The following is a 27995-nucleotide window of genomic DNA, read 5'->3' as shown; positions in this document are numbered from 1 at the left end:
CCACTGTAGTGTCGTCTGCAAACTTGATGATTGAGTTGGAGGCGTGCATGGCCATGCAGTCGTGGGTGAACAGGGAGTACAGGAGAGGGCTCAGAACGCACCCTTGTGGGGCCCCAGTGTTGAGAATCAGCGGGGTGGAGATGTTGTTACCTACCCTCACCACCTGGGGGCGGCCCGCCAGGAAGTCCAGTAGCCAGTTGCACAGGGCGGGGTCAAGGCCCAGGGTCTCGAGCTTGATGACGAGTTTGGAGGGTACTATGGTGTTAAATGCTGAGCTGTAGTCGATGAACAGCATTCTCACATAGGTACTCCTCTTGTCCAGATGGGTTAGGGCAGTGTGCAGTGGGGTTGAGATTGCATCGTCTGTGGACCTATTTGGGCGGTAAGCAAATTGGAGTGGGTCTAGGGTGTCAGGTAGGGTGGAGGTGATATGGTCCTTGACTAGTCTCGCAAAGCACTTCATGATGACGGAAGTGAGTGCTACAGGGCGGTAGTCGTTTAGCTCAGTTACCTTAGCTTTCTTGGGAACAGGAACAATGGTTGCCCTCTTGAAGCATGTGGGAACAGCAGACTGTAGACCCAAGAAGACTCAAGGCTGTAATCACTGCCAAAGGATATTCAATAAAGTATTGATTAAAAGGTCTGATTACTTATGTAAATGTGATGTTTTTTTTATTTTTTATCAATTAGCAAACATTTCCTAACCAGTTCTTGCTTTGACATTATGGGGTATTGTGTGTAGATTGATGGAGGGAAAAAAACTATTTAATCCCTTTTAGAATAAGGTTGTAACGTAAGAAAAGGTGGAAAAAGTCAAGGGGTCTGAATACTTTCCGAAGGCACTGCAACTCCTCAGATGTAAAATCCTTTAATCCTTGAAAGAGTTCAGCTGCAGGATCAATGTCGATCTTTCTTGACTTATTTTTACTTCTGCAGTTCCATTTATCACCATTGCTATAAATGGCACAAAGTCCACTTTCTTTACTTGAAGAATGTCTGGATCCTGCAGGTGACACGCAGGCATCGCTGCTTGTTGCTGTGTCGGACCTTTTGCTATTTCTACCCTTTATTGAACCTTCTGCATAGAAGACTGAACTGAACTGCCCGGATTTTGGCCACCTCCACCTCTTTCACCATATTTGGGCATTCCAAGGATGTTGCCTCATCACCAAAGTTACAACACTTTATTCCTTTGCAATTCTCTTCTGCTATACAGTCTCTATCAAACTGATTTTCCCCCACACGTTCCACATCTCGGCTCCTTCTGTCTGCAGACACTTTTTACATCTCTTACACTGCAAAGGCCTGGATATAAAGGCTCTGACAGGATAATAAACATATCCCAGCCTAAATGATTTGTGTTTTGTGTACAATATTTGAGGGGCCAGAATCAAAATGTTCAAACACATTTTAATAAGTTATTTATGTCAGTAAAAAAAAAAAGAAGTTAAATCCACCATGTGAAAGATGTGAAAGAAATGTATTAACAGCATGCCCAAATGGTTTAATGCTTTAATGATGCTTTAAGGCACTATATGTTCATAACATTAAGACAAACACCCATTACATGAGCTAAAAAAAATAGATTACATCAGTTTTTCTCTACATATTCTTTAACATATAAACAATGCAGGTCATGGGATCAATTTGTTGTAAAGTAAGTTGCACTATAAGTTCATGTGTAGGTCTGTGGACAAAACACAATGGGTTGCACGGCTTACAACACTGCAAATTGACATGACTAACATGAATGGAAGTTGTGCATGTTACTGAACCGATATGTGAGGTCCTCTACTTGACCATGAGGCAGGCTTTTGCTTGTGGTGAGAGGCTGGGGGGTGTCAGAATCAAACAACTCTGGACTGTCATCCTCCACAGGTAGATTTAACTTCCCGGGGGAAGATGGGGTGGCAGACACTCCTGGCTGTGAGTAATAGGACCAGGTGGTGGAGGCTGAGCCAATGGAGGAAGTATCTGAGGCAGGGAAGCTTGGCCCAAAGCCCTCTGGGAAGGAGGAGGAATGGCTGAAGGAGTGAAGGTCGAATGAGGAGGAGGCCGAGTAGGAGCGGGGAAGCCGAGGTTCGTGGAGATTGAGTTTGGATACCAGTGGTTTGCCCACAGTGACAGTTTGCCTCTCATGGACCTCCTCATCCAAGTTTGTATACTTATACTGAAGGCACACAGTGAATGTCAACTCCTTCTGTAATGAGAACAAACAAAGGCAGATGCGTCAAAGCTCAGAAAATGGTGATAGTCACATAACTCATAGGCCTACACAGAGAAGGGATTCACAATCACCTTGAGCAAGGTTCTTACAGGGTTTCTGGGCTCTCCCGTATCCCCAAACAAAACGGGTAACAATGATATCTGATTTAGAGTTTGAATACCAACACTGGTCCCACTGTTGTGGAGCACCCATGAGATTTCAATGTGTAAAATGAACCCTGACCTTAAGTCTCTGCAGTCCCTTCAGGCGGGTGTAGAGGCCTGGAAGCTCTGCAGGCAGGAGGATCTCCATTGGCAGTAAACTCCCTGCATCTAGGAGGTTCTCCTGATTACTCATCTTCAGATCCATATCCAAACCCTGCCATCATACAGAACACAATTGGAAACCGGAACAAGTGTGATTGTATGTCCACATGACAGAACCATAAACTCAGCAAAAAAAAGAAAGGTCCTCTCACTGTCAACTGTGTTTATTTTCAGCAAAAATAACATGTGTCAATATTTGTATGAGCATAACAAGATTCAACAACTGAGACATAAACTGAACAAGTTCCACAGACATGCGACTAGCATAAATGGAATAATGTGTCCCTGAACAAAGGGGGGTTCAAAATCAAAAGTAACAGTCAGTACCACCAGCTGCATTAAGTACTGCAGTGCATCTCCTCCTCATGGACTGCACAAGATTTGCCAGTTCTTGCTGTGAGATGTTATCCCACTCTTCCACCAAGGTACCTGCAAGTTCCCGGACATTTCTGGGGGGAATGGCCCTAGCCCTCACCCTCAGATCCAACAGGTCCCAGACATTCTCAATGATATGGAAATCTGGGCTCTTCCCTGGCCTTGGCAGAATACTGAAATTCCTGTCTTGCAGGAAATCACGCACAGAATGAGCAGTATGGCTGGTGGCATTGTCATGCTGGAGGGTCATGTCAGGATGAGCCTGCAGGAAGGGTACCACATGAGGGAGGAGGATGTCTTCCCTGTAACGCACAGTGTTGAGATTGCCTGCAATGACAACAAGCTCAGTCCGATGATGCTGTGACACACTGCCTCAGACCATGACGGACTCTCCACCTCCAAATCGATCCCGCTCCAGAGTACAGGTCTTGGTGTAACGCTCATTCTTTCGACGATAAACAAAAATCCGACCATCACCTCCGGTGAGACAAAACCACGACTCGTCAGTGAAGAGCACTTTTTGCCAGTCCTGTCTGGTCCAGCGACGGTGGGTTTGAGCCCATAGGAGACGTTGTTGCCGGTGATGTCTGGTGAGGACCTGCCTTACAACAGGCCTACAAGCCCTCAGTCCAGCCTCTCTCAGCCTATTGCGAACATCCCCGATGGAGGGATTGTACGCTCCTGGTGTAACTCGGGCAGTTGTTGTTGCCATCCTTTACCTGTCCTGCAGGTGTGATGTTCGGATGTACCGATCCTGTGCAGGTGTTGTTACACGTGGTCTGCCACTGCGAGGACAATCAGCTGTCCGTCCTGTCTCCCTGTAGCGCTGTCTTAGGCATCTCACAGTATGGACATGGCAATTTATTGCCCTGGCCATATCTGCAGTCCTCATGCCTCCTTGCAGCATGACAAAGGCACGTTCACGCAGATGAGCAGGGACCCTGGCCATCTTTCTTTTGGTGTTTTTCAGTCAGTAGAAAGGCCTCTTTAGTGTCCTAAGTTTTCATAACTGTGACCTTAATTGCCTACCGTCTGTAAGCTGTTAGTGTCTTAACGACCGTTCCACAGGTGCGTGTTCATTAATTGTTTATGGTTCATTGAACAAGCATGGGAAACAGTGTTTAAACCCTTTACAATGAAGATCTGTGAAGTTATTTGAATTTTTACGAATTATCTTTGAAAGACAGGGTCCTGAAAAGGGGCCGTTTCTTTTTTTGATGAGTTTATTACTGTGAAATGTTTAATAAAGAGTCACCAACCCTGACTGTGCTGCAGTTGAAGTCTATTGAACATATTAAGACATTTTGACAATGGAGAAGCTCACCTCAGTGAAGTCTGTGAGATGGGCGGAGCAGGACGCAATTTCCTTGGGGTTCTCCAATATTCGGGTGTAGATGATCATGATGTTGGAGAACTCTGCTGCGAAGCCCAGCTGCACCGTCACGCCACAGTCAAACTGCAGGTTACGGCTCTTTGGAAGAACTGGACAGAGACAGCTAATGCTTATTGAAGCCGTCATGCAGTGCTTACTTAGGTCTACCAGAAAACGCATATCAGCTCCCAGAGCTAATGCATTGGATTTAGCTCAGAGGGATATATGACCTGGTTCAAAACCCAGTCGGTCACTCCACTAATGTACTTTGATTGAAAAATGCATGGTGAATTAGCCAAAGGTCTCACCGTGTGCTATGGCCCACTGCAGGTTGCGTGCCGAGGTGGTCTCCGGGCAGCCGGAGCTCTGGATGCGGTCAGTGAGTGCACGCCGCTCAGAAAGATTACTGCGTAACTCTAGAGCCTGACGCCCTCGTGTGATCTCACACCGACCCATGTCTGTACAGATACATGAACAAAACAGAGAAACTACATTAACAGTCATTTGTAAAGATTGATATTCACGATACCAAGTGTCACAATATGGCAAAATATGTTTTTTTTTTTTTTTTTTACTTCATTAGTCATACCTTCGGCCACCCTGTCCAGCATGACAGTGACCTTCTCGTCCTCCATGACTCTCTGTTTGAGGAAATTGATGAAGATTCCATTGGACAGGTCGTCTTTGTTCACCTCAAAGGCCTCTGCATCCACACACCTAGACATAATCGGAAATTAATATAACACATTCTGTGATACGTGTATGAGTGAAAGAGGTACTTTAAGTTGGCAGAGAAGCAACTCACGTGGCATAACCAAACACTATGTTTGCGGTCACTTTCAGTTGCCCTGGCTGTGGAGGGACGCCGTCGTTCAAGTTTCTAAAACAGTACAAGTTTAGTACAGATATGAGTTCATTTACAACATCATAACAGCAATATCATTATTACATTATCATAGAGCCCAATCACATAGTTGATGCTGAGAACTGTACCTTTTGCGACACATGTCCAATAGAAATACATTGAGGCTCGTCTCTCGCTCCTGCATCCGCTGTAGCACATCCTGCACCCACAGGCAGTTCTCTGAGGTATAAGAAGCCGGGGCATCAATGGGCACCATGAAACTGTTCCCATAGTTCTCATAACCATGACCCGCAAAGTACAGAAGCCCTGGAACATGACGGGGGAGGAGGAACGGGAAAGGGATAGGCACTATCAGACACAGCTGGACAATGCAATTAATATGACTATTTAACTACCATGATTTCTTATAGTAACTAAACTGACCATAGACGCCGCGGTCGAGCAGCAGTAGGAACTCAGTTACAGCGCTGTGCATCTCCTGCCAGTTGAGGTCCAGCAGAGAAACCACCTTGAAGTCGAGCTGGCGCAGCAGGTTGGTCATCTCGTGCACGTCAGCCATGGGCGCTCGCAGAGGCCTGTGGTGCAGGTAGTTCATGTTGCCCATCAGAAGAGCCACCTTGTCCGTGGCTTTGACAAACAAGAGGAAATTAAGGTATGAGGAAAAAGGGTACACATCAAAAACATTCTGTTATTAATGTTATTCAAATGGACAATCATATACAGTCATTTATGTTTTTTTTCGACACTGCATATTCTTGGCTATGTTGTTTACTGCACTTACCATATAATTTACTTATCTGCCTGGCAGGGCTAGGTGTGGCAGCTGTAAAACATTATTTATAACATGGTTATGAATGAATCACATTACCACCCAAAAACATTGGTGCGACATGGAGTAGAAAAACAGTGAAGTTGGTTAAAATACTATCATGTCTGTACCAGGGTCTATTTCTCCCCAGGAGGCATCAATGGAGGAACCAGGGTCTACAAAAACCACAAACAAGGAAGTCAGTCAAAGCACTGTGTCATGTGCTTTCTGGGACAATCAAAATATATTCATAGAACCACTTCTGCACGAATCCTCACAACTAAGCCAACACTAAAAAGGAAACCTACAAAATATGTCGTAAAATTCTGACCACAGAACAGAAATAACAGACAATACAATCATTGCCGATGCACCACTCTCACCTATTTTGACATGGACCTGGTCGCTCCACACCTCATGGTACAGGTTGAACACCCTGCAGCTGTACATTCCTCGATCTGCTGTGGTCACACACAGTATCTGCAGACAATTACGACACATAACAACCCCAAACATGACAATCATATACAGCCAATGAACAGACACATACAAGTCCCAAGATGTCTGACATAACTGGACCTATAATTATGATACAGGCTTTTAAAGGTAAGTAATCATATATTCAGGGGACCCAAAACGGCACTGACCCTCAGGGTGCTTATCTTGTCTGTTGGCATTGGTTGTTTATTGTGGTACCACTGGTACTGAGGAGGAGGGTTGGCCTCAGCAAAGCAGTCCAGACACAAGGAGTCCCCCTCAGCTACTACCTGGGGCCGGGGCTGACGGACAATACGCACTCCACTCACTGAGGGGGGGAAGAAGCTGCTACTGACACCTGAAACACAACCAAGGGGCCTAATGGTTATGACACAAAAAAATGCAAGGTAAAGTCAATGTGATGAATTCAGGAAGGGCAGAGCCTAAATGCCAAGACGATCTTCTAATACCATCGGTGCATTGACTACATTAGTTCTACTGATTGAACTATATTTGAAAATATAGTTGAATTGAGTTACCTGTGCTGGAGCCAGCTGACCTGACAATGCGGACATGTGCCCACTGGGAGAAGACGAAGTTCTCTCCATGGTTGACCCGGCAGATGTAGTGTCCCTGGTGGGTTGGGGTTAAAGGGCAAAGGACCAGCTCTGGACCACTTCCACCCAGCACCTAAAGAGAGAATAAATTATCTCACTCATACACTTTACACTGTATGTGGGCACACAGTGAGCACACCAAACATTAGGAACACTTTCCTAATATTGAGTTGCACCCCCCCACCCCTTAATTAAACAAGTTGGCTGGATGTCCTTTGTGTGGCGGACCATTCTTGAAACAGACTGGAAACTGTTGAGCGTGAATAACTTGCGTTGCCTGGCACCTACTACCATACCCCGTTCAAAGGCACTTACATCTTTTGTATTGCCCATTCACCGTCTGAATGGCACACCTACACAATCCATGTCTCAATTGTCTCAAAGCTTAAAAATCCTTCTTTAACCTGTCTCTTCCCCTTCACCTACACTGATCGAAGTGGATTTAACAAGTGACATAAATAAGGGATCATAGCTTTCACCTGGGTTCATCTGGTCAATCTGTCAGGGAAAGAGAAGGTGTTCTTAATGTTTTGTATACTCAGTGTATAATCACTGTAATATCCAATGGACTGACCTCTTCTTTGCCTTTGAACCACTGGTAGCCCATAGCAGCAGGACCAATGGCCTTACAGACCAACACAACCCTGCCTCCCTCTGTAGCATGCTGGGCCTGGGGCTGCACTGTGATCTGAAACCGCTCCATCACTACACACACAAATATACACACGCACAGTGACTGAGGTAACAAGTAAGGTGACAGAGGACACCTGTAGTGTTGCTAAAATATAGCAAATATCATATATTTCAGAGAGAAAGAGACAGGCAGGCAGAGGTTAAGACTGACCGTTAGCAGTGAGGTACTGCACAGCTTCATGGTGCTCCATCTTCTTCAGGCAGTGCAGCAGGAAGCCCAGGGTGCAGGAGCGCTCAGATAGCCTCTCTAGGAGGTAGCGGCTGGGGCTGCCAGTCGGGCTGAGCACCTGGAGCGAACAACTGGTCATCTCATTCTCACTGTCAGTAAATGGTGACAAACCACTAACAGGTCAGGCTAAACATCGACATTCTCTCTGTATGGCTTTATACCATCATTAAGACACCACAATTTCACAACATCACCATTAAGAAAAGTTACAGATTGAGTGTTATCATTCGGTATAGATGACAGATTATTCTGTGAAGAATATTGGGTACGAACTCAGTTATCAACATCATAGCTCTAACAATGCTATTAGCATTGAGTGTTTCATTTCAAAGTCTCACCTGCAGCGGAATCGAGGTTCCTCAGTGACAACATTGGCAAGTTGTCTCCATCCACATTTAGCATTATCCAGCATGTCAGCTAACCTGCTCTGAGCTCCTTCACTCAAAGTCCCAATGCTGAGATTCCAGTCACCCATCTCTAGTCTGTCTTCAAACAATATTGTTTTTTGTAGGGAAGAAAAGAAACAGCTAATGGTTATTGACCTTAGTTTTCACAGTCCTCAAAACATTTTGGAATAAACTTGTAACAGTGGTCATCCAGAGTCAATCGTGCCAGTCACGCCTTGAGTGGCTGTGATGACAGAACACACTACAGAAGACACATTGTTCCAACCATAGATATCCTGTTAAATTACTTGAAGGGGTATGTCATAGATCCTCAAAGTTCCAGAATGGGAAGAAAATGGCAGCCATATTGTTCAGGGAAAAATCCCAAACAGTCTAACTGGAATGAATGGCAGTAAGAGGCATAATCCTGATTTTACTTATACATGAAAATAAAAGTAAGGCATGTGATATTTTAGAAATTGTGTAATATAATTATTGTCAACATAAAATATTGTCATACATACAGTTTATACAGGTTTTATACCTATTTTCTTTATAAATAGCCTCTACAATATATGTAAACAGGCCAGAAATGTCTCAGTTTTCTTGTAAAGCTGTGAGTGCTATTATATGATACAATATGAGTACTTGTTGCATTTACAACTTGTCTAAGTCCTGTCATCAATTAGTTTCAGCCGGTGTATGGCCATGGATAGCGGAAGTGGAGTTTAGTCCGCTAGGCTGTGGATTGATTGCATTGTTTGAATGGAATGTTGGAATATTAGCAGTTCATTTGACCCATTAATGGAATCATTCCTCTAAAACTGGCTTGCTATAGCTAGCTAACAAACATACACTGCAGATCAATTGTTCAAATACATTATTTTACACAATATCCAATCACAGCACTGGCAAACCATGGTTGACAAACTTGACCAAAATGGCTGACCTTTATATGATCATAACAACGTTCATGTCCATTCTAGTATTCTTAATGCTATGGTTACAACTTTCACTTGCTGATGCTTATGGTGACTGGCAGTATGCAAAGCCTGTGAAAAAATATTTGTATGATTGGATTGTACGTAGTCTAGTTAAAAGCTATAACAATTAAACAAGCACATTACAACATAACGAATAGGCCTAAATATCGGTCAACTGCTATAGCCTATTTATCCGAATGTCTCGCTCACTTAAATGAGTGACTGAAAGCGCATCCATTTACCTGCGTTCTATTCAGCAGCTTCCGGAATAACCTGAGATGAATTTCTTCGTCCACGTAAACGAGACTACTGTATCTTTATCTCAAAATTTACAAACGCCCGCCTCTTTACCGATTCCGACGATGTTTTCGAGGAGACAAGAAGTTGTTCAATAGTTTTCAGTGGAAGAAGAGACAAACCGACCGCTCTCATCTAGTTCAGAAATCTCTATCGATAATCATATATTTCGGAACTAGAGTAGTCCGTTTTGCCAATCTCGTCTCGGTGTGAATCAACTCTCACAATTGGTTGAACAATGTCTTGGTTCTCATTTCACATCGGTTCCTCTTTTTGTGTTGTCCCTTGTATTTGCATGAAAGCAACCATGTTCCCCCTCAAGTTTACTTTCACCTTCCCTACGCCAATAGAATCACACCAAAACTCAGCGTCAGTGGAAATATGTATCAGAGAGAAGTTTGGAACTATCAACAAAAGAGACAACTCCATCACGTTGCAGAAACACTATCGGTTCATGGGTAAAATCACTGAGAAAGCCAAGCCAATAAAAAAAGCTATTACAACCTGGTATGATAATTGCGTTGTTTGCTCTACAACCCATTCATTCATACGCCACCGTGAAATACAATAAGGCCGTGACAACAAATAGACAACAGTCACACAGTGGCGGAACAAGTTTAAATCCACAAAAAACATGTATATTCACCATTTACACACAAAATCTTGCACGAAATAAGTAGATCTCAAAAGGTGACGAGAATAAACAAGGCCATTTTTTTCAGAAGAACTCTAGCAGCAGCGGTGCATGTGTAAACTCACAAGCGACGCCAAACCACACAAAAAATGCCATATTCCAACCTGTGATAATTGCGTTGTTTGCTCAGCATATCTAACTTTTTCAGAAGTAGGGCAATATTATATTTTTTATTCGGCAGGTGATGGAATAATACAAAAAACAAATGAATGTAATAATTCACCTCGAATTTGCTAGGTCATTTGCAAGCAAAACATCGGCCTATTAAACCATTAGATGGAGAATGACCCTAGATAATCTCTAGTATAAATTAATTAGATTTTACTACAGTTTTTTTTTTCGAACGATACTCACAGTTCTATTAATTTCAGTCATCCGGCAAATCCTGGTTTAGTATAATGGCATTAGCGATTTTTAGGCATATGCTGGTGGCAATGTTAATTATAGGATGACTTGGGATACATGAACCACGACCAGTGGTGGAAAAAGTTGCAAATTGTCATAGTTGAGTAAAAAGAAAAATACAACTGACAACACAAAAAGAGGAACCGATGATTACTCAAGTAAAAGTGAAAGTCACCAAGTAAAATACTACTTGAGTAAATCTAAAAGTATTCGGTTTTAAATATACTTAAGTATCAAAAGTACATGTAATCGCTAAAATATACTTAATAAGCATAAATCATTTCAAATTCCTTATATTAAACGAACCAGACAGCAACATTTTCTTGTTATTTAAATTTACTGATAGCCAGGGGCACGCTCCAACACTCAGATATAATTTACAAATTAAACGTGTGTTTAGTGAGGCCACCAGATCAGAGGCAATAGGGATGTTGTCTTGATAAATGTGCAAATAGCCATTGTCCTGTCCTGCTATGCATTCAAAATGTAACGAGTACTTTTGGTTGTCAGGGAAAATGTATGGAGTAAAAAGTACATTATTTTCATTAGCAATGTAGTGAAGTAAAAGTAGCTGAAAATATAAATAGTAAAGTACAGATACCCCAAAAAACTACTTAATTAATACTTTTAAAGTACTTTTACTTAAGTTCTTTACACCACTGTCTATGACCGACAGCACATCTCAGTGTCATAGGCCTACCATAGAACAATAAGCTATAGCCTATGTGTAAATGTCGATACATCTCATTTTCTGGACCTTGTACTGTAGAGAATAAAGCAAAAACTGTTCCTAAATGGTTGTATAATCAGGGCTTTATTTCTGCACGAAACACAAAAGGACGTTTGAGGGGTTATTCATATTAGCCTACATCACTGCAGTTTACAGCAAAAACAATAATTGTGTACTAACAATAATACATTTCTCATTGCACTGTGTTGTATCCTAAGACATAGAATACTTGTATTTTTCCAAAAACATAGGCCTATATCTTTCATTTGATAATCTGCCACCTAAACTGAAGGAGTGATGCAGCTTACAACCATGCATGTTGAATTATTCCAATAGCCTATTAAATTTACAAATTTAGTCTTTAGCTAAAATAAACAACGACCATAGCTGTCACTGGAAAAAACCATGGCGCCCGAAACATCATGATTTTGGGTTCGATTCCTGGGTCCACGAACGGAAAATTAATGCCTGACAACATACTGTTGCTTTGAATAAAAACGTCTCTTTAATGTCACATTGATCATTTTTGCACACCTTTCCACATATTTTAATCTTCATATTATTTTGCAGCGGTGTGTGTGTGGGGGGGGGGGGGGGGGGGGTAAAATCAAGTGGATTTGGGCCATTGCTGGGACGATTCTGGCCCTAAAATGGCAGCTTTGGCTCAGTTCAGACTGCCAGATCTGGCCCGAATGACTCCGGCCTAGTCTGTACCGACATTCATTTCGGGGTCGGGCAGGATCCGGCTGCCAGACCCGGGCCAGCAGTTTTAGATCTGGCATGCCGGATTCAGGCCAGATGTGGGCCAGACGTTTTGTGTTACCTGGGAAGCCACAGTGGCAGAATAAATTCAACCACACCTTTGTTTAATCACAAATCCAGAGTGGTGAAGTCCACAAAGCAAATATTGCATGTAACAGTAATTTCAACAGCAACATGGTCAAGCAAGTTCATGTTTTCAACAGTTTACTAAACAACTACTGATTTAAAACCAGTTACCACAAGTCAGCATAAAAACAACAGGAGCACTGCCTCTGCTATTCCAGTACCATTTCAACTTAAACATCATCAAATGAACAAGGCTATACATGCTTAGTTTAATACACTGAAAACAAACTTAAAATATACCCAAAACAATTTAGTTCAATCAGTGTTACTAAATGTCATGTGGTTGTCCATGGTACAGATTTCAGTCTGTGTGTGTGTGGGTGGGCGTGATTAAGCAAAACATTTTTGGGGGACTCACAATACTTGTAGACTAGTTGAATGCCAATGCAAACCTCCTTTCTTGCTAGCTAGTTAATGGGAGCCTGCTAGGCTACATATTCAACTTCAATCATCTCAGGCCAGTGGCACAACATATACATTTATAGTTAGATCAGAATCGCCATCACAATCATTGGCCTGTACAGAGAAAACAAAACAACAAGTCCAAATCCCCATCTCCATCCATGGCTTAGGAATGGGATGATTTAGCAAGCTAGCTACTGCAGGACATCAACACAAGCAGACCAGAAACCGACACTGAAGTTTTGTCCAAATGCTTGCTGGTATCATTCAATCAAATGCTACGGTGGCAACATGTTATACTTTTTAGGTCCAGATAGCAACAGATAAATGGGCTACACATACTGAGACAGAGGGCCGCTGATTCCCTCGCTCCAATGATGTCTCCAGTGAGATTCAGACACTCAAATTATGAAAACACAGAGACAAAAATATAATTGTATTAATATTTTGGTATTGGTCAAATATTTGGGGGAGCCTGGCTTCCCTTGGCATCCATGAGCACGCCACTGTGTAGAATAATCAAAATAATCACTTACAGAATAATCAAAGCAGTCATTTTATTCACCATTGATACACAAAATCTTGCACGAATAAGCAGAGGTCAAAAGGTATTTAGGTGTTCTCTCTCTGACAAGTGACGAGAATAAACAAGGCCTTCATTTTTCTGAACGCGAACTTGGGACCTCTGCCGTGCTAGCACACATGACCGCCCTCCTGTAACGTCTTACCAGTCGGTGCTACGCGAAAAGCTAGCTATTCGCTGGCGCAAGTGTGGACACTTCAGGCTGAGGAGTAAGTTTCACACATCCTCATGTGCTACACTTCATCTGACTACTAAAATATACCAAAAACTATTTAGTCCAATCAACTTAAGCTAAATAAAATGTCAGACCATGGGACTGAGTTCTGTGTGTGTGTGTAAGTAGAAAAAACATGTTGACTTTAGCCATCCTACTCTTTTATGTTGCCTAAATGGTCTATGTCATACAGTACACACTTTTATAGTTTTTGTTGTCCTAGGCTACCTGGCTAAAATGCTTGCTCGCTAGCCTAACTTCCTTTCAAGGGCAATAATGTGCCAGACCAGTTAATTAAACTATCTACATGTTGATCTTCCATCCTCTCAGGCCAGGGGCACAATGTATGAATTTATGGTTGGATCAGAATTCTCCCTTATAATAATTGACCAGCACGGAGAATTAAGTAAAACCAAAACTCCAAATCCCTGTCTCTATCCATGAAAAGGGACGATTTTAGCTAGCTAGACACCGGAGGACAACGACACAACAATTCAAGTTTGTTTCTGTCAATGACGTTTGGCTTCTGATGTGATTGGTGTCAAGCCAAATCCTAACTTTTCACACGCTTTGTATACTGCCAACAATGTTATATACTTTTTGAACAGACATAGATGGGCTACACATACTGAGACAAAATATAAATCCTTGTATGTTCACAGAGTACTACAGATGCTATCTGCAAGGTGTGAATCAAAACGCATACCCTCACATAATTCTAAAATAACATGTCTGCATGCGTCTTCTTTTTCAAAGAAGCCTAGACATGGTAATATTTGAGATAAGAAATCAAAAGGCAAAAGTTGAGATGGATTCAAAATTCAGGTCTTTCTATTTGCCTTTGTACTGTAAACTAAGTCCAAGTTCTCGAGGTGATGGGTTATTCCCTTTCAGCAGAAAGATGACATGCAAGCGGAGAGTATTTTGACTCAGTCAAGTTACAGCTGCGCTATAGTGTCTGGTTACAGCTGCGCTACAGTGTCCTACAGCTTCTTCCCTATGTGTAACCTGTTAAAGCGTCACGTGCTCCTTCCTCAGTACCTTCCAGTATTCACAGCTATCTGGCTCCAGCTCGTGGATATTCTTAAGGGGACCCAGCTGTAACTGGAAGAGCCTGGGAGGCAGAAGCTTTGTGTCACTTAAATAGTTTATAAAGCTTTTGTGTTTATTCATTAATAAAAACACACAACGCTACATCTTTATAACAAAAGCTTATATTCATGGACATGAAGTAGAGCATTAACAGGAAGTAGAGCATTAAACAGGATATATTTAAATTTTTCAAGTGAAAGCTATATCTCAAAATATCCCACAAAAACATAACTCCAGCTCTCTTTGTCAAGGTACTACCACATTTGAGCACTTACCACTGGGTATTCCTTGTGTGGTTTAAGTGCAGGGTTGTCTCCTTGCTTAAAAATGTTGACTCCGACAGCATGAGAGGTGAGCTTCACAGGGTCCTTACACAACTCCGGCCCCTTCAGCACACCTTTTACAATGCCCTTGCCTTTCCCTTTAGCAGCTGGCAGAGAGAAAACAAGTTGGGATAAAAGCTGTTATGACTCATTCTACACTTCAGCATTGCTATCACTGGTCATACTATAAAACATGGAAACAATGAGTTCGAGAACATGAACAAGACTGGACTCATGATTTGTGCTCTTCTGCATTTTTGCCCAGTGTTTACGTTAAATAAATCTATTTGATCCCATATTTATAGATATAAAGTCTTAAAAATCAGGTAAATTAATTCATGCAATAGATTTAACATTGGCTAAAGATCCAACTGATCCATGGAAGATACCATTTCCATCGCTATTTACATGGCCGTAACACATCTGGACAAGTGGAACACCTACAGTATGTGAACTGTATTCAATGCTGTTCATTGAATACAGTTCAGCATTCAACACTATTGTTCTCTCCAAGCTCCAACACCACCCTCTCCAACTGGATCACGGACACCCTGACAGGAAGACCAAAGGCTGTGAGGATTGACAACAACACCTCCTCCACACTGACTCTTAACACAGGGGCCCCCCAGGGGTGTCCTCTTTCCTCTGCTGTAGTCCCTGTTCACCCACGACTGTGTGGCTTTGCACGACACCAACTCCATCAGCAAGTTTTCTGACGACACCACGGATGTAGCCCTGATAACCAACAACAATAAGTCAGCCTATAGGGAGGAGGTAAGTGAACTGGCATTGTGGTGTCATGACAAACACCTCTTCCTCAATGTGAGCAAAACAAAAGAGTTGATTGTTGATTTCAGAAAGCAGAGCAGGGAACATGCACCGATCCACATCAACGGGACTGCAGTAGAGACACACGTTTTAAGATCCTCTGCATCCACATCATTGAGGACTTGACATGGACCAACACCACCACCACTCTTGTCAAGAGGGCGCAACAGCATCTCTACTTCCTAATACATCTGAAGAAATTTGGCATTCCGCCCCGGGTCCTCTCCAAATACTACCGCTGCACAATCGAGAGCGTTCTGACAGGTTGCATCACGGTCTGTTACGGGAATAGCTCCGTCCACGATTGCAAGGCCCTCCAGTGGGTGGTGAAGACTACCCAAGACTACAGTAGATCACTGGGACCGTGCTCCCACCAATCCAGGATATCTACTTGAAACGGTGCCTGAGAAAGGCATGCAGCATCATCAGGACCCCACACACCCCAGCCATGAGCTGTTATCTCCCTTACCGTCGTGCAGACGGTATCGGAGAATGAGGTCTGACAACAACAGGCTCTATTTTCTATCTACAAGCCATCAGACTGCTGAACACTTGAACTGGACTTGACCACCTGCTCTGATTCTCCGGACCTTAGCACACATGCACGCACACACACACACACATCACACCTGCTGCTACCAGACTCTTATTATACTGCTCAATTTATACACTTGCCTCCATCTCCCCTTCCCCAATACACGTGTAAATATTGGACTATAAATTGTGCCTTCCTGTATTATAAAATGTATTATTCTATTCTACTGTCATTTACTTTACATTCCATTTTCATATATTTTATTTGTTTATTTTTGTTGCATTGTCGAGGAGAAACCTTCAACTAATCATTTCGTTGGACGATGTATATCATGCGTATCCTGTACATACAACTAATACAACTTGAAACTTGATATTGTCCTGAATGCTATGTGGCAAGGCAACATTCAGATGTAATCTAAAGGTGCAGTGCCTTCAGATAAACTTCATCATTTACAGAGATAATATGGACAGGCAAAGGCATACAGAGGATACAGGCAATTATTCAGTGGGTGTGGGTGAAAGAGCTATTTTGATTGCACATGAAGTCACACAGGAAGTTATGATAGGAACTGTGCATCACTGTGGGCCTCCTGACCATAAAGCTGCACATAGACTCCTACTAGCAAGTAGATAGCTACCTCACACTAGAGGTCTTCAGATCCACAGATCCATCTGTACCTGAATACCCGAGACCTGGTCAGGGACCCGAGACCCGGTCAGGGAACCAGAATTCTAAATAATGTCAGGGGTCTGGGTCGGATCTGATATGATTGTCATGGGCCTCAGGTATGTTTAATTTTGTCCGGAAGGGTCCGCACAGATCCGAACGCAACGATTGAGGTAGAGGGAGAGAGAAATTTGATCATTTATGGTGCTTCTCTTGCTTTTCACAAGTGGAGGGTGTAGCTTGTGGTTGGCCAATCATTATTCAACAAAGCGGCAACAGGCATCCAGTTAGAGCCTCACCCCGTGTGTGGCACAAGTTAGGAAATATCTAATCAATGGAAGATGGAATTAAAATTCAAAGTTACAGGAGAAGGATAGGCTGCCTGCTGAAGGGGCGCCACTCTCCCTCCTCTCACGCTTTATTAGCTCTGGTTAAAAATTTATTTTCTCCTGCTTCCCTCACTCAGATCAGACGGCTCTGGTTCCAACCAGGTCTATACGGAACGTGTCTAGTTGTCCTCTGGTTTATTTGCAATGGGTCTCTATATTAAAATATTATATTTATGCATACTGGGTCCGGGTGGGAAAGCCCAACTTTTTTGGCCCGTGAAAACCTTTACTTCACACTTTAAAGGGCTTGCAATTGCATCACAAATCACCTAGAAACCGCACCAGGCACCATGTTGGAAGACCAGTCTGGTGGAAGTCCTCCAATCGTCCACATGGCTAGGTAGCTAACAGCCATGGAAAAGGGTGAAAGGTTTAGCTAGAAGTTCCAGCTGTCAGAGAATGGAGAGTAGGTTACTCTGGATAAGGGCAGGTACCTTTGTTGGGGGACATTAGTAAAAGATTATCCAGTTCCAGTCCCTAGCGAGAAAAACTGAGGACAGAGAGATATAGCAACATAATATTCAGGGCTGTCTAATTTCAGTATAATGCAGCCTGTTTCTTTGTGATGTTTTCTGTCCTCGGATACTGAGAGCTGTGAAACCCTGTCTGCAGATTTAAAGGTCCCAGTGAAATGTCCCAAGAGAATAAGGGTACATCATTGGATACCATGGATTACAGTGGATTTGGAAAGAATTCAGACTTCTTGACTTTTTCCACACTACAGCCTTATTTTAAAATGTATTACAATTCCCCTCCCACCATCGACCTACACACAATACCCCATAAAAACAGTTTTTTAGAAAATGTTAGCAAATGTATTACAAATAAAACTGAAATATAACATTTACATAAGTATTCAGACCCTTTACTCAGTACTTTTTTGAACACCTTTGACAGCGATTACAGTCTTCAAGATTTTCTATGGGGTTGAGATTCTTACGAAGCCACTCCTTTGTTGTGTGTTTGGGATCATTGTCATGCTGAAAGACCCAGCCACGTTTCATCTTCAATGCCCTTGCTGATGGAAGGAGGTTTTCACTCAAAATCTCACGATACATGGCCCCATTCATTCTTTCCTTTACATGGATCAGTCGTCCTGGTCCCTTTGCAGAAAAACAGCCCCAAAGCATGATGTTTCCACCCCCATGCTTCACAGTAGGTATGGTGTTCTTTGGATGCAACTCAACATTCTTTGTCCTCCAAACACGACGAGTTGAGTTTTTACCAAAAAGTTATATTTTGGTTTCATCTGACATTCTCCCAATCTTCTTCTGGATCATCCAAATGCTCTCTAGCAAACTTCAGACGGGCCTGGACATGTACTGGCTTAAGCAGGGGGACACGTCTGGCACTTCAGGATTTGAGTCCCTGGCAGCGTAGTGTGTTACTGATGGTAGGCTTTGTTACTTTGGTCCCAGCTCTCTGCAGGTCATTCACTAGGTCCCCCCGTGTGGTTCTGGGATTTTTGCTCATCGTTCTTGTGATCCTTTTGACCCCACGGGGTGAGATCTTGCGTGGAGCCCCAGATCGATGGAGATTATCAGTGGTCTTGTATGTCTTCCATTTCCTAATAATTGATTCCACAGTTGATTTCTTACTAGATGTTTTACATGCATTGTGCCGACATGAAATAGTTTTGTGCGAATCCAACCCTTGTAATCTAGGCAGTGAAATGTCTTGAAGCAGGAGATGGGATCTTTAGCTTAAAACATCCATCACCATGTTCAATGCCAGATACTTTTCTCCCAGAAGATCAGAGTGGCACTTCGGAAGTGCCACCTGTTATAATGAAAATGGTTTGCCTAAGACTACAACAACAATTACATTGTTTATGCTAAATGTGTTTAAATTATATATATTACACACACACACACACACACACACACACACACACACACACACACACACACACACACACACACACACGTTAGGCTATAAAAAATATTTTTTTTTATTCAATAAAGCAAGGCAAAGCAGAAATGACAAAACACTTTTAATTTCACCCAAACAACAATATAGCCTATTATTAAAGTACAGTATGTTTATAATATCATAAATAAGCATATAAATAAGTATTTTACATGTTGTTCCAAAATAAATGTATAACTGAGGGATGTCTCCGTTCATATCTGGAGAAGGACGAAGTTGTAGAAGAAACTGATGTTGCTGCGGCATTGCTCATCTTCACAGGGGGAATCCAGTCGACATACAGTACATAAACAAATAAAGCTGTTGTTAGAATATCACTTCTTCAGGTCACCTATCCATCAGGGCTCTTAATTGTTTGGTTGTGTTTAATTCATTCAGTTGTTTTAGTGTCATATAAAGATTAAATATGTTGTTGGGCTGGAAACACCAGTCAACACAGCAGGTTGTCCTAACCCATTGAGGCATTTTTCCTATGCTGTAATGTCCATACATTTTCTCTCTTATGAATAAAGTTCTCAAATGATCATTGTTTTTTGGGGGGGCTATAGGGACCTCATATTGTACATTCTACATGGGTAGAATGTATCCATCCTTTGTCAAATTAACGTAATTTGACTATGTGTTACAGATGAGGAGAATTCAAGTAGCAGGTTAGGAGAATTAGACGACGTTGGAGGCGGCTTATGGTAGAGTAATTAACATTAATTTATCTGGCAACAGCTCTGGTGGACATTCCTGCAGTCATGCCAATTGTACACTGCCACAAAACTTGAGATATCTGTGGTATTATGTTGTCTGACAAAACTGCACATTATAGAGTGGCCTTTTATTGTCCCCAGCACAAGGTGCCCTTGTGTAATGATCATGCTGTTTAATCAGCTTCTTGATATGCCACACCTGTCAGGTGGATCGATTATCTGGGCAAAGGAGAAATGCTCACTGACAGGGATGTAAACAAATTTCTGCACAACATTTGAGAGAAATAAGCTTTTTGTGCGCATGGAACATTTCTGGGATCATATCAGCTCATGAAACCAACATTACGTTTATATTTTTGTTCACTATAGTTTTAGGCACTATTATCATACAGTTTGGGGTAGCCACTCAGCTATTGTCATTAGAATAAATGCGGTGGTCTTCCAACATGGTCACTAGGAGGCGTCATATGTCAACTGCAAGAATGTAGGCTTACCCTGGTGTGACGTTTTGATAACCATGTAACTCTCTCTTGGACAAGGTGACTTTTATCAATATACTCAGCTCTATTTACTCTCAGATTCAAAAATGCTAATTAGCATCAAAGTAGACATCATGCAAGACTACAAATCCCTGCAAGCTCCTGCACGTCATCACTAGCTGACACCTTTGCTAACAGGCATTATGTCAATTTAAAACTTGCACAAGACAGTTTAAAGAATTGTACATTTCAAGAAATGTAGCAAATTTCTTCATGACTAAATTTAGATAGTTAATCCAGAGATTCCTACCTTTGCCTCGATTTGGCAGTCTCATCCAGATCATCATGGCATTTGAAGTTCTTTATGATAGCCATATTACCAGCTAATTAGCATTTCATGATGAGGGGGTAAATACAGGCAAATATATTGATTGATAAGTCATCTTGTCCTAGAGAGATTTACATGGTTAGCAAAACCTCATGCCAGGATAAGCCTACACGAAACACAGCCCTTATTTGAAGTGTTTCTAATATCCTTATGGGGAAAATGAATGGTGGAAAAATGATTGGAACCATTGTCTTGTTTGACTGCTAGGTTTTATGGGTATTATGACTCATTCTGTGGTACTCTATTGCAGGGTTTCCCTAAATTGGTACAGAAACATGCTGAAAAGCTTCTGTGTTGTTCAATGTACATGTAACCAGGTCAAAAATCTGGCTATTTATCACAGGAAATGTGGGGACCCAGTGTCCAAGTAGGCTTTGACAACATAAACTATGTTTCGTCTCCAAGGTTTGTTTAAAAAAATAATTACATTTGCACAATGAGCACTTGCTGTCTCAAATACGTTGTTACACTTGTTGTAGCACAAGCACACTTGTTGTTACACTAGCTAGCACATTTTTTCCATATTAGCATTGCCATGAAATCAGTGAAAACAAGACATGGTATTATCGAATACATTTTCCAAGAAACCCCCACTTCTCCTTACATGGTTCCTTTCGAAACGCCCAGTCCTTTCGACACCCCCACATTCCAGAGAGATGACATATCAGTAGGTGGGAGCATAGAGACCCTGGGGGATGACGTTGCAGCGGGACCCTTTTGAAATATCTGGCATCCAGAATCACAACAACACAGGCTTCTGCCCCATTGAAGCGTGCACATCGTTTTCGTGACGTTGTCAGCTAAACCATCTATGTTAACTACTCATACTGTAATCATATAAATAACTTTTGCTCACCGTGCCTGCTATTTATCTGTACCTGTGTATTGTTCATTACTCAGTTATATTTTCGAATGGAGCTAACGTTAGCTAGATTAAATTATACATTTTATAGAAGCAATTTAACGTTACTTACCAACTTTCTTTGCGTATCCACATGTCGGAGTTTTATACAACAGGTTACTCATACAAAACCACACGGGTGTATTGGTCACAAGGCATTTCATTGTCATTGTAGAGCAGAATAAAACGTACCCTGCCATCCTTTCGTGAAGCGTTGGGGATTGGCTAACACAACAGGTCACTGCGCATTTGTTTGACGTTCATAATCGCCACCTGCTGGAATGAACGCACAGTACTCTGCCAAAGGTGGCAACAGAGTACCATTCATGAAACTCATCTGCGTAACAGCGAGAGAGGAAGAACGAAATCTACATCAACAACAAATATGTCGGACCAATACGCAACCGTCCAGAAAGGTTCCCTGAAACTGAAAGGATTAGGCGTTGTTTCCGCCGGTAAAAAGTATGTATTTCATGTTATTATTACTAAGTCAATGTGTTCTTAAAATTGTCCACACCTTACTATGTTTAAAATGGAGTAAAGGAGCAAAGTAGCTAGCTCTCTGTCTCTATAAACCAGCTAATACAGCTAGAACAATGAGCTAGATATTTCACCAGATTTAAAAATGTGAAGCATCCGGTTGTCGTTTCCACTCACTGCCAAATATGGTGATGAGATGAAGCTCAGTGGCCGGAAGTAGGAGTGAGATTAATTTTGTCCGACATTACTGTACATTTTCTCATCGATGAAACATCTCCATGCAGTTTTCTGTTTCCAAAACTAGAATATGTCACAGAGTGGACTGCGTTTTGTAGACTTTACAATTTGTAAAAGTTTATTTTTATTTTTTTGCCAGCTAAACTAACCATCTTGCTAACTTTTGGCCCTGTTCAGTTCCTGGATGGGAGACCCGATGCTGCTGGAAGTGGTGTTGGAGGGCCAGTAGGAGGCACTCTTTCCTCTGGTCTAAAAAAATATCCCAATGCCCCAGAGCAGTGATTGGGGACAATGCCCTGTGTAGGGTGCCGTCTTTGAGATGGGACGTTAAACGGGTGTCCTTACTCTCTGAGATCATTAAAGATCCCATGGCACTTATTGTAAGAGTAGGGGGGTTAACCCCGGTGTCCTGGCTAAATTCCCAATCTGGCCCTCAAACCATCACGGTCACCTAATAATCCCCGGTTTACAATTGGCTCATTCATCCCACTCCTCTCCCCTGTAACTATTCCCCAGGTCGTTGCTGCAAATGAGAACGTGTTCTCAGTCAACTTACCTGGTAAAATAACGGATACATTTAAAAAAAAAAAAATACTATCACACATGGTAACAACAGCTAAATCATATTTTGTTCACTGTAAATAGTTACATAGTGTTAGCCTTCTCGAATGTATGTAGCTTTTAATAACCTCTAAATCATATTTTGTTCACTGTAAATAGTTACATAGTGTTAGCCTTCTCAAATGTATGTAGCTTTTAAGTGCACCGGCCATCAGTCCATCAGCACCGTTCTTTACCCTACCTGCCTCAAGCTCACTCCTGGCCCCTTACACTAAGTCTGAATTTGTCCGGCTAGGTGACCTAAACTGGGACATAATTAAACCACCTGACCAAGTCCTAGAGCAATGGGCTCCCTAAATCTTTGCCAGATTATTACCAATCCCACAAGGTATGACTTCAAACAAAAAAAAAGGCTAATGTCCTTGATGTTATCCTCACAAATTATCCTGATAGGTATCTGTCTGGTGTTTTCTGTAATGACCTTAGTGATTACTATTTTACAGCCTGTGTTTGTAATGGCTGCTCAGTGAAACGGCCTGTCCTGATTTGTCATGGGTCAGATGGTTTAGACCTTTTCTTTAAGGTTGCTGCCCCTATCATCGCCAAGCCTATCTCCAACCTGTTTTAATCTGTCTCTCCTTTCTGGGGAGGTTCCCATTGCTTGGAAGGCAGCCATGGTTTGTCCTTTATTTAAAGGGGGAGATCAAGCTGATCCTAACTGTTATAGGCCTGTTTCTATTTTGCCGTGTTTATCAAAAGTGTTGGAAGAACTTGTAAATAATTAACTGACTGGCTTTCTTGATGTCTAGTATTCTCTCTGGTATGCAATCTGGTTTCCACTCAGGTTAAGTATGTGTCACTGCAACCTTAAAGGTTCTAAATTATGTCACTATTGCCCTTGATTTTAAGCAATGTTGTGCTGCTATTTCTATTGACTTGGCCAAAGCTTTTGATACGGCAGACCATTCCATTTTTGTGGGCAGGCTAAGGAGTATTGGTGTCTCTGAGGGGTCTTTGGGCTGGTTTGCTAACTACCTCTCTCAAAGAGTGCAGTGTTTTTCCAAGTCAAATGTGCTGTCTCAGCCACTGCCTGTCACCAAGGGAGTACCCCAAGGCTCAATCCTAGGCCCCACGCTCTTCTCAATTTACATCAACATCATAGCTCTGGCAGTAGGAAGCTCTCTCGACCATTTATATGCAGATGATAGTCTTATACTCAGCTGGCCCCTCCCTGGATTTTGTGTTAAATGTTCTACAACAAAGCTTTCTTAGTGTCCAACAAGCTTTCTCTACCCTTACCTTGTTCTGAACACCTCTAAAACAAAGGTCATGTGGTTTGGTAAGAAGAATGCCCCTCCCCTCACAGGTGTGATTACTACCTCTGAGGGTTTAGAGCTTGAGGTAGTCACCTCATACAAGTACTTGGGAGTATGGCTTGATGGTACACTGTCCTTCTCCCAACACATACAGTGGGGCAAAAAATGATTTAGTCAGCCACCAATTGTGCAAGTTCTCCCATTTAAAAAGATGAGCGAGACCTGTAATTTTCATCATAGGTACACTTCAACTATGACAGACAAAATGAGACAAAAAAATCAGAAATTCACATTGTAGGATTTTTAATGAATTTATTTGCAAATGATGGTGGAAAATAAGTATTTGGTCAATAACGTTTATCTCAATACTTTGTTATATACCCTTTGTTGGCAATGACAGAGGTCAAAGGTTTTCTGTAAGTCTTCACAAGGTTTTCACACACTATTGCTGGTATTTTGGCCTATTCCTCCATGCAGATCTCCTCTAGAGCAGTGATGTTTTGGGGCTACTGCTGGGCAACACAGACTTTCAACTCCCGCCAAAGATTTTCTATGGGGTTGAGATCTGGAGACTGGCTAGACCACTCCAGGACCTTGAAATGCTTCTTACGAAGCCACTCCTTCGTTGCCCGAGCGGTGTGTTTGGGATCATTGTCATGCTGAAAGACCCAGCCACGTTTAATCTCCAATGCCCTTGCTGATGGAAGGAGGTTTTCACTCAAAATCTCACGATACATGGCCCCATTCATTCTTTCCTTTACGTGGATCAGTCGTCCTGGTCCCTTTGCAGAAAAACAGCCCCAAAGCATGATGTTTCCACCCCCATGCTTCACAGTAGGTATGGTGTTCTTTGGATGCAACTCAACATTCTTTGTCCTCCAATCACGACGAGTTGAGTTTTTACCAAAAAGTTATATTTTGGTTTCATCTGACATTCTCCCAATCTTCTTCTGGATCATCCAAATGCTCTCTAGCAAACTTCAGACGGGCCTGGACATGTACTGGCTTAAGCAGGGGGACACGTCTGGCACTGCAGGATTTGAGTCCCTGGCGGCGTAGTGTGTTACTGATGGTAGGCTTTGTTACTTTGGTCCCAGCTCTCTGCAGGTCATTCACTAGGTCCCCCCGTGTGGTTCTGGGATTTTTGCTCACCGTTCTTGTGATCATTTTGACCCCACGGGGTGAGATCTTGCGTGGAGCCCCAGATCGAGGGAGATTATCAGTGGTCTTGTATGTCTTCCATTTCCTAATAATTGCTCCCACAGTTGATTTCTTCAAACCAAGCTGCTTACCAATTGCAGATTCAGTCTTCCCAGCCTGGTGCAGGTCTACAATTTTGTTTCTGGTGTCCTTTGACAGCTCTTTGGTCTTGGCCATATTAGAGTTTGGAGTGTGACTGTTTGAGGTTGTGGACAGGTGCCTTTTATACTGATAACAAGTTCAAACAGGTGCCATTAATACAGGTAACGAGTGGAGGACAGAGGAGCCTCTTAAAGAAGGCCTCTTACAGGTCTGTGAGAGCCAGAAATCTTGCTTGTTTGTAGGTGACCAAATACTTATTTTCCACCATAATTTGCAAATAAATTCATTAAAAATCCTACAATGTGATTTTCTGGATTTTTTTTCTTCTAATTTTGTCTGTCATAGTTGAAGTGTACCTATCATCTTTTTAAGTGGGAGAACTTGCACAATTGGTGGCTGACTAAATACTTTTTTGCCCCACTGTATCAAAGCTGCAGGCTAAAATTAGATCTAGACTTGGTTTCCTCTATTGTAATCGCTCCTCTTTCACCCCAGCTAGATGCTAGATTACGGAGACATAATTTATAGGTCGGCAGGTAGGGGTGCTTTCGAGCGGCTAGATGTTCTTAACCTTTCGGCCATCAGATTTGCCACCAATGCTCCTTATAGGACACATCACTGGACTCTATACTCCTCTGTAAACTGGTCATCTCTGTATACCTGTCGTAAGACCCACTGGTTGATGCTTATTTATAAAACCCTCTTAGGCCTACTCCCTCCTATCTGCGATATCTACTGCAGCCCTCATCCGACATACAACACCCGTTCTGCCAGTCACATTCTGTTAAATGTCCCCAAAGCACAGACATCCCTGGGTCGCTCCTCTTTTCAGTTTGCTGCAGCTAGCGACTGGAATGAGCTGCAACAAACACTCAAACTGGACAGTTTTATCTCAATCTCTTCATTCAAAGACTCTATAGTGGACACTCTTACTGACAGTTGTGGCTGCTTTGCTTGATGTATTGTGGTCTCTACCTTCTTGCCCTTTGTGCTGTTGTCTGTACCCAATAATGTTTGTACCATGTTGTGTTGCTACCATGCTGTGTTGTCATGTGTTGCTGCCTTGCTATGTTGTTGTTTTAGGTCTCTCTTTTATGTAGTGTTGTGTTTTTATGTAGTGTTGTGTTTTCTCTCTTGTCGTGATGTGTCCTATATTTATATATTTTTAATCCCAACCCCAGTCCCCGCAGGAGGCCTTTTGGTAGGCCATCATTGTAAATAAGATTTTTTTTTTCAACTGACTTGCCTAGTTAAATTAAATAAATAAAAGTAAACAAACATATCTAGTATTTCCCTCAAAGCTCTAGCTGGTGTAGGCTAGCTAACTCCTCACTAACAACCCTTCATCTGTTGGTATTATTTTACTATTTTAGGAAGAAGAAGAAGAACAAGGAGAAGAAGCATTGTTTGGAGCAGCAAATTAATACAAATAAAAATGAAGAGGAGGAAACCAAGAGTGGATACATTGACAAAAGAACACCAGCTCAAATGGCTTTTGTCAAGATGCAAGAGAAGAGGGTAATAATCATTGTCCTAAATGTATTGTCCTACTGATGTTCTAGCACTGAAATAGAGACAATGTTAGTCATGGGATAAAATTACCTACTTCCTGTTTCAAATACCAATATTCACACCCAATTTTTTTATGTTGCTTTCAGCAAATGGAGAGAATTTTGAACAAAGCAGAAAAAACTCACAAGCGGAGAGTTGAGGTAAGACCATATTATTTGAAAACATCTGCATGAATTTACTGTAATTCAGAAAATACACTTGGAGATTTGAGTTCTACAAACCCCTGGAATTTACAATAAACAAAGGTATTTTTGTTGTATTGCAGGATTTCAACCATCACCTGGACACCCTGACAGAACATTATGATATTCCTAAAGTCAGCTGGACCAAATGAAGAGGAATCCTGGACCATTTTCATTTTAGAATATGCTTTAGAATTTTTTATTTTTTTGCCCATTCTGTGTCATTTGTTCTACATTAGTCATTTTATAATGTGGTAATTGGTGTGACTATATTTTGGTTCCATACATAGAATTATACTAGATTAGACATGCTGTGATGTGTATTTAATTAAACTGAGTTACTTTTCCTTGTCTGGAATTTCACTAATTTATTCACCTTACATTTTTTACATTGGTATTGGTTGTGTGTAGTTCATTGCTGTCAAGATTGAAACGGGAAACGACAGGTGGCATTTTCCAGGCCCAATTACAGAGCCTTCTATTGTAAAGTAGAGGGCTGAGCTGTGGTCTCTTATAACACCACATGCGTACAGTGTAGTCACTCAATATATTAATTACAATTAG

At 42.0% G+C, this 27995-nt stretch overlaps 2 protein-coding genes across 8 annotated transcripts; one reads left to right on the top strand and one right to left on the bottom strand.

Moving 5' to 3' along the window:
• Positions 1–1392: 1392 nt before the first annotated feature.
• On the bottom strand, positions 1393–22046 carry LOC139409111 (mucosa-associated lymphoid tissue lymphoma translocation protein 1 homolog). 7 transcript variants are annotated; one of them, XM_071153833.1, is made up of 17 exons: positions 9580–9859; positions 8307–8450; positions 7891–8057; positions 7621–7751; positions 6969–7119; positions 6600–6787; positions 6336–6432; positions 6084–6128; positions 5926–5967; positions 5568–5771; positions 5273–5450; positions 5085–5159; positions 4869–4996; positions 4588–4737; positions 4232–4389; positions 2450–2584; positions 1393–2200 (listed from the first exon to the last, which is right to left on the bottom strand). In XM_071153833.1, exons 2-17 carry the CDS (start codon positions 8441–8443, stop codon positions 1742–1744), a joined length of 2445 nt encoding a protein of 814 aa, XP_071009934.1. In that variant the 5' UTR covers positions 8444–8450; positions 9580–9859; the 3' UTR covers positions 1393–1741. The 7 variants fall into 7 exon arrangements, with proteins under 7 accessions (XP_071009934.1, XP_071009932.1, XP_071009938.1 ...); XM_071153831.1 differs by lacking the exon at positions 9580–9859 and adding an exon at positions 21855–22046 and having other exon boundaries at positions 1499–2200; positions 8307–8454; XM_071153837.1 differs by lacking the exon at positions 9580–9859 and adding an exon at positions 21855–21993 and having other exon boundaries at positions 1499–2200.
• A 51-nt stretch (positions 22047–22097) lies between these two features.
• LOC139409113 (family with sequence similarity 32 member A) lies at positions 22098–27789 on the top strand. Its single transcript, XM_071153838.1, has 4 exons — positions 22098–22243; positions 27051–27195; positions 27336–27389; positions 27515–27789. Exons 1-4 carry the CDS (start codon positions 22167–22169, stop codon positions 27581–27583), a joined length of 345 nt encoding a protein of 114 aa, XP_071009939.1. The 5' UTR covers positions 22098–22166; the 3' UTR covers positions 27584–27789.
• Positions 27790–27995: the final 206 nt, after the last annotated feature.

This window comes from Oncorhynchus clarkii, chromosome 5, assembly GCF_045791955.1.
Source record: "Oncorhynchus clarkii lewisi isolate Uvic-CL-2024 chromosome 5, UVic_Ocla_1.0, whole genome shotgun sequence".
NCBI classification, from domain to species: Eukaryota; Metazoa; Chordata; class Actinopteri; order Salmoniformes; family Salmonidae; genus Oncorhynchus; species Oncorhynchus clarkii.
This window is presented reverse-complemented; position numbering and strand designations above follow the sequence as displayed.

Excerpts from the sequence above, each read along its gene's own strand:
- LOC139409111 (XM_071153831.1), bottom strand. The coding sequence starts at position 21,981 with ATGGCAGGGTACGTTTTATTCTGCTCTACAATGACAATGAAATGCCTT. Across the intron at positions 8,058-8,306 it reads GAACCTCGATTCCGCTGCAG|TGAGAATGAGATGACCAGTT; the intron begins GTGAGACTTTGA and ends ATTTACTGACAG. Across the intron at positions 4,738-4,868 it reads GCTGGACAGGGTGGCCGAAG|ACATGGGTCGGTGTGAGATC; the intron begins GTATGACTAATG and ends GTATCTGTACAG.
- LOC139409113 (XM_071153838.1), top strand. The coding sequence starts at position 22,167 with ATGTCGGACCAATACGCAACCGTCCAGAAAGGTTCCCTGAAACTGAAA. Across the intron at positions 22,244-27,050 it reads GTTGTTTCCGCCGGTAAAAA|GAAGAAGAAGAAGAACAAGG; the intron begins GTATGTATTTCA and ends TTACTATTTTAG. Across the intron at positions 27,390-27,514 it reads CTCACAAGCGGAGAGTTGAG|GATTTCAACCATCACCTGGA; the intron begins GTAAGACCATAT and ends GTTGTATTGCAG.